The sequence below is a fragment of the Aphidius gifuensis genome, linkage group LG2 (assembly GCF_014905175.1).
Source record: "Aphidius gifuensis isolate YNYX2018 linkage group LG2, ASM1490517v1, whole genome shotgun sequence".
In the NCBI taxonomy this organism is placed as follows: domain Eukaryota; kingdom Metazoa; phylum Arthropoda; class Insecta; order Hymenoptera; family Braconidae; genus Aphidius; species Aphidius gifuensis.
The window spans coordinates 19,962,366-19,968,529 of NC_057789.1; the positions used below are offsets into that span (position 1 = coordinate 19,962,366).

Here is a 6,164-nt window from a genome sequence, read left to right on the forward strand (position 1 = left end):
CTAATGTACGCTTGGGGTGCGTTCCGATAAGAGGACCGCGTTCCTTGGCCATGTGCCCAGAAGTTATTAGCACATGAGTTTTTACGCACGCATAAGTGTTTAAAAATTTTACTTGATTATTTGACTTCTGCGCTTCTTCGTGTTCATGATGCGCAAAAAAAAAAGGACTGCGGTCCCCGACGGAAAGCACCCGTGGCAACACCGAATTGTGATCCGCCATGTTGTGGCGCGTAGGTTTAAAAACGCCAGTAATAAATCCCACATTGATACACACATGCTGCCACAGTAGCTATATCATACACTAACACAACCGCACTCTCAGTAAAATCAACTGTTTTTTTTTTTTGCGGTGTTTCACGATTTACACATTTTTTTTAACTATTAAATGAATGTAAAAAAAAAAAAAGTTGATAAAATATATTTCAGGGATTGATAATATTAGGGGTGCATTCCTTTAATAAAAAATTTTTTTTCGTTTTGCAATTTCGCCCTGTAATACCGGCCAAAATTTTATAGGAAAAAGCTGTTTCTTGTAGTGGCAGTACTGGCACATGACATTATTTTTTTTGGCTTCCAATTATTAGATGGATAACTGTTCAATGTTTATATCAAACTGAAATGAATAGAAAATTTACTTGTTGTGATTGTTTGTTATTGGGTGCATTCCTTTAATCAAAATTTTTTTTTCGTTTTGCAATTTCGCCCTGTGATACCGGCCAAAATTTTATAGGAAAAAGTTGTTTCTTGTAGTGGCAGTACTGGCACATGACATTATTTTTTTTGGCTTCCAATTATTAGATGGATAACTGTTCAATGTTTATATCAAACTGAAATGAATAGAAAATTTACTTGTTGTGATTGTTTGTTATTGGGTGCATTCCTTTAATCAAAATTTTTTTTTCGTTTTGCAATTTCGCCCTGTAATACCGGCCAAAATTTTATAGGAAAAAGCTGTTTCTTGTAGTGGCAGTACAGGCACATGACATTATTTTTTTTGGCTTCCAATTATTAGATGGATAACTGTTCAATGTTAATATCAAACTGAAATAAATGAAAAATTGACTTGTTGTGATTGTTTGTTATTGTCACATGCTCAAAACCACACATTATCGTAAACTGTAAAGCCTGGAATATTGCATAGAGAAATTTATCACTTTTGTCGTTGTTTCTGTTTTTAGTTTTTAGTCGGTATTACAGGGCGAAATTGCAAAACGAAAAAAAAATTTTTATTAAAGGAATGCACCCAATAATTATTTCAAAAAACTATTGTTTTATCAAGAAAAAAAAAATAAAATTTCATCTTTTTGAGGTTGGCAATGGCTCTCTCGGACCAATGTATTAAACATAGGCTTTATCCCCTCTCTTATACCCCAAAATTTGGCCGAGAATAATCCCTTAAACTCCATGCCTAATAATGCTAATATTCAGTATTTTTAAAATGGCGGACTCAAATGGAAAAATACTGGTTGAACTTATAAAAAAACCTGGAAATAACAAATGTGCCGATTGCGGATTGAAAAGTTTGTTTAGATTTTAACAAATTGTTCATTCCATACTCATTCAATGATATCTCGAATAAAGTGTCTAAAATATACAAAATGCGATTTTTTATTTTTGTTTTTTTGTAAATACATTTTTATTTATACTTGTTCATAATTATAGATCCAGAATATGCGAGTTACAATATTGGGATATTTGTTTGCACAAGATGTGCTGGTATTCATCGTTTGATGGGTGCACATATATCAAAAGTAAAACATTTGAAATTAGATAGGTGGGAAGATTCACAAGTGACAAGAGTCAGAGAAGTCGGCAACATAACAGCGCGACAATACTACGAGGAAAGAGTACCATCATGCTACCGGAGACCTAATCCAGATGCTCCACAGTAAGTCACAACATTTTAATTTTCAATATCTTTCTGAACAATATTGGAAGAATTATATCATTTTCAATCACAATAAATTTTACTTCCAAGGGTTCTTGTTGAACAATGGATACGGGCAAAATATGAACGTGAAGAATTTTGTCATCCCGAACGTCAAAATCAATATGTTTCTGGTTATATGGAAGGTTTTTTAATGAAACGTGGCAAAGAAGATTCGCGTTATCATCCGCGTAAATTTGTATTGTCTGAAGTTGATGACACATTAAAATATCATGTCAAAGAAAATAAAGATCCGAAAGCAATACTAAGAATATCTGAATTAAATGTTGCATTTGCACCACAAAAGACAGGACATCAAAATAGTTTACAAATATCATTTATGAAGGAAGGTTCAACGCGTCATATTTATGTTTATCATGAGGATCCAGAAGTTATAACAAATTGGTACTTAGCAATAAGATGTGCTAAATTGCATCGATTACAAGTTGCCTACCCTGGTGCATCAGAAAGTGAATTATTATCACAATTAACTAAAGATTTTCCGAAAGAAGGTTTTTTATGGAAAACTGGACCTAGACAATCTGATTCTTATAAGAAACGATGGTTTACATTAGATGGCAGGAAACTCATGTATCATGATGATCCAATGGTCAGTCTATTGATTCAAACAATTATTAAAAAAAAATTTTTAACAATAAGTATTGATGTTACAAAAATTTTTGCTCTTTATTAATTCTAGGATGCTCATCCTAAAGGTGAAATATTTCTTGGTTGCAGTTCTGAAGGTTTTAATGTCAAAATAGGAGTACCACCTGGTGCTAAAAACCAAGGATTTTCTTTTACACTTGAAACACCTGAAAGAAGCTTTCTCTTGTCAGCACAATCTGAAGATGATAGAATACATTGGATTAATATTATTCAAAAAGTTCTTGAAACACCACTAACACCTCAAGATGTTGCGGGTATAAAAAAAATTAATCATGAATTTTTGTATTAACTTTAATATAATTTTTTTTACATAAAATTGATGAATTTTTTTTCAGTTGCTTCAAGACTAGTGAGAAAACGCACAGCAAGTGGAACGATGAGTATATTTTCAACTAGGTAAAGCTTGATTGCACTGAGATGATTATAAACATACTATTTAATCCTTGCCATTATCCGCTAGCTGAATTATTGACTAGCCTTTTCTTATTATTATTATATAAGTATAAACGACACGAATATTATGAGTCAATAATTGAAGTAAGATCCTTGTATAATGGCAGAATAACAAAGAAGCAAAACCTTTTTTTTTTTACACCAACAAATAGTCGAAAAATTTGATAACTTACCGATAGAAAAGGCTTTGAAATCTCAGGTTTTTTTTATTTGTTTTTAAAATACGATTTTTAATTTGTTAGTGAAATGTGTACAATAAGGTATTAATGTTTGCATACCGTTGCCCGGTATGAAACTACTATTGCTACCTTTTTTTTCTGTAACCTTTTCAGTCCATCAGTCTATATCTAGATTGAATATTTTTCGTAATTCATACTACAATCGAAGCTCCATATATTAGAACTTCCGGGGAACAATTTCTTCTCCGCTTCTCGGGGGACAAAAAGGAATGATATTCGAATATCTTCGGAGATCGTCCATGGAATATAGTTGAAGATGTTACGTTTGCCCACATCCCTAAATATCACCGAAGATATCCAACTATTTATACTAGAATTTAGAATCTTTAACATATTCAACGATATTTGAATACCTGGGAAATAATACATTGTTTTACGAGGAGGTCGCCTGCGGCTCGTTTCTACGCAACCGTCGACTTGACATCACCGTCCTGTCGTCTCGGCATCGTCTGTGCATGCGCCTCGCGTTATTTTATGATTGTAAAAGAAGCTGGCTCATTGCGTCCGAGTAGAACATACTATATTTTGTTATTTGTACTTGAGAAAAACAATATGGTAGGGTTATCTGTCAAGAATAGAAGGGGGGGTTTGGGGGGTCTTGCCCCCCATCTATCAACAGCAATAAAATTTTAAATGTATTTGATTTATAAACTCAATCACTAATTATTATACCATCTCTAATTGGTTTAGCCACGTTCAATATTTTTTATTTTTTACTATTGCAATTACGCTACATTGCAAAACGTTAAACAAAAAAAAAAAAGAATAAAAATAATAAAAAAGAACGACACAAAATTTTTTTTTCAATTAAATAATATGAAAATAATAATATAATATAATAATTCTGTAAAAAAAATATTTAAAAAATCAAAAAATTTAATATCAAAAAATTATCAAAATAATAATATTATATTAATATAAATAATAATATAATTTTGAAAAAAAATATAAAAAACATGAATAATCATAATATAATAGAATGAATTGCTTGAAAGCTGTTTGATCAAGTTAAAACGTGTTTAAGATACTCGATGTAAGCACGCACACATACAAGTAGGCAGACGAACTTCCCCGATTTCACGATAGGAGGTGTATAAGTCGATCACAGAGCAAGCCAACTGAAGCCAACTTTTATTTTTTTAGTATTAAAATAATGCAGGAATCATTCTGTTTCCCGCATTATTTCTATACCAAATGTATAGCAATGAAATGATTTTTTCATTTCTTGCATTATTCTAAAAATGTTGGAAACAATACCATTGCGCATCAAATGTAGTGTGCAAAGTTGTCTTTCTCGAGTACGGATAACAAAAAAAATTTCATGTCACAAGGGCAGTGAGAATAATGTGTGAATTTCCAAAGCGTCGGAAGGGTAGTTCCTTTTTTCGGAAATTCACACATTATTACCACTGTCCCTAATAACATAAAATATAGTTCGTTACATGTACCCAGTCAGAGAGCCCGCTCACAACTCATTTGGAGGGGAAACACTCGCCAAGGCTCGTGCTTGCCTCTCCAAATTCGTTAAGAGCACACTCTCTGCCTGGGCACTTGTAACGAAATATACTATTCTGGATATGTCTGAATCTGCTTTGCCAGATCAGGCTCGATCCGTATAGCCGTGATCCAGACATAGCCGTTTCCCCACCTTTTTACGAAAATGACCCATGGCGGACAAATTTCTCCAACCAAAAATTTACTCCAACTTTTTTCCAACTTTTCTCCAACTTTTTTCCGCCATTTCTCCAACCTGAAATGTACTCCAACTTTTTTCCAACCTTTCTCCAATCATGGGTCATTTTCGTAAAAAGGTGGAGAAAGTTGGAAAAAAGGCGGAGAAATATTTGTACCAGGGGGATATTCAAATATCGTTGTATATATTCGAAACTTTAACTTCTAGTCAAGAAGAAGGGGTGCATTCGTGTATTCACGGATTCTTTTCCACCTTTCAATACCGGCAATTCACTAAAAATGCGGAGAACAACAAAATGACAGAATTCTCCATACAATTTACCAGACTTTATGGCTCTTTGCTTATCGGTTTTCAGACGAGTGTTTTGCTCTAGAGCTCTAAAATAAATGATTGTTTGTTAATGTCAAAATAACATGAGCAAAAGTACCTTTATAGCCTAAATGTAGTGCTATATTGACATTTGACATATATATATATACTTGCCAAAAATCAAATGATACCCATTGCTGCCACTCAAGAAACAGCTTATTTGTGATATATTTTTGCCGGTATTAAAGAGCGGAGAAGAATCCGTGAATAAACGAATAGGGACGGGCGATATTTTCCGGTTAATCGGAACATCGTTTTTTTTTGACTCCATTAATCAGATATCGATATTTATTTGGCATAATCGGGTTTAAAAAATCGAGCAACGATTCTACTGTATGAGCTTACCACATCATTTCGTTGGCTATATCAATTCCTTAAGGCATGTGGCCACTAGCATAGCTTTTCGACCAAGTTCTATTCCATAGCACTTGTGTCACTATACCTAACTAGAAATTTACTATAAAATGGCCGCTGAAGACTATGTTGACAAAATGCTGCATGCAGCATTTCCAGCATAGAACCGCTAACTTCACACTAGTTTTTTTTGATACAGCCAACATTAAAAAATATACAACAACAATGGTTAGCGTTGTTAATAAATTTCTTCGTTTATATTTACACATGTATAGTACATGTATATAATGATTGACTGTCAAAATATCAAATTGTCAACAAATAAAAAAGGTTATATTTTTATTTATCTTTTATGTGTTTGTAAGCAAGTTGGTACAGCTGAAACAATTTCAAGAAACGATTAAAACGCCACCCTATAGCCGTCATATGTGAACTTTTTCTTCCATAGCGCTATGGCATA

The 6,164-nt window shown here is 33.0% G+C and overlaps 1 protein-coding gene across 2 annotated transcripts; it reads left to right on the top strand.

Annotated features, from left to right (window-relative positions):
- Positions 1-1,308: 1,308 nt before the first annotated feature.
- LOC122849285 (arf-GAP with dual PH domain-containing protein 1-like) lies at positions 1,309-5,670 on the top strand. 2 transcript variants are annotated; one of them, XM_044147959.1, is made up of 5 exons: positions 1,309-1,520; positions 1,663-1,888; positions 1,979-2,537; positions 2,628-2,850; positions 2,932-5,670. In XM_044147959.1, the coding sequence occupies exons 1-5, from the start codon at positions 1,415-1,417 to the stop codon at positions 2,994-2,996; spliced, it is 1,179 nt and encodes a 392-aa protein (XP_044003894.1). In that variant the 5' UTR covers positions 1,309-1,414; the 3' UTR covers positions 2,997-5,670. The 2 variants fall into 2 exon arrangements, with proteins under 2 accessions (XP_044003894.1, XP_044003895.1); XM_044147960.1 differs by having other exon boundaries at positions 1,424-1,580.
- Positions 5,671-6,164: the final 494 nt, after the last annotated feature.

Bases quoted from the DNA above. Each gene is read 5' to 3' on its own strand.
- LOC122849285 (XM_044147959.1), top strand. From the start codon at position 1,415: ATGCTAATATTCAGTATTTTTAAAATGGCGGACTCAAATGGAAAAATA. The intron at 1,889-1,978 runs GTAAGTCACAAC...TTTACTTCCAAG, and splicing joins CCTAATCCAGATGCTCCACA to GGTTCTTGTTGAACAATGGA. The intron at 2,851-2,931 runs GTATAAAAAAAA...ATTTTTTTTCAG, and splicing joins AACACCTCAAGATGTTGCGG to TTGCTTCAAGACTAGTGAGA.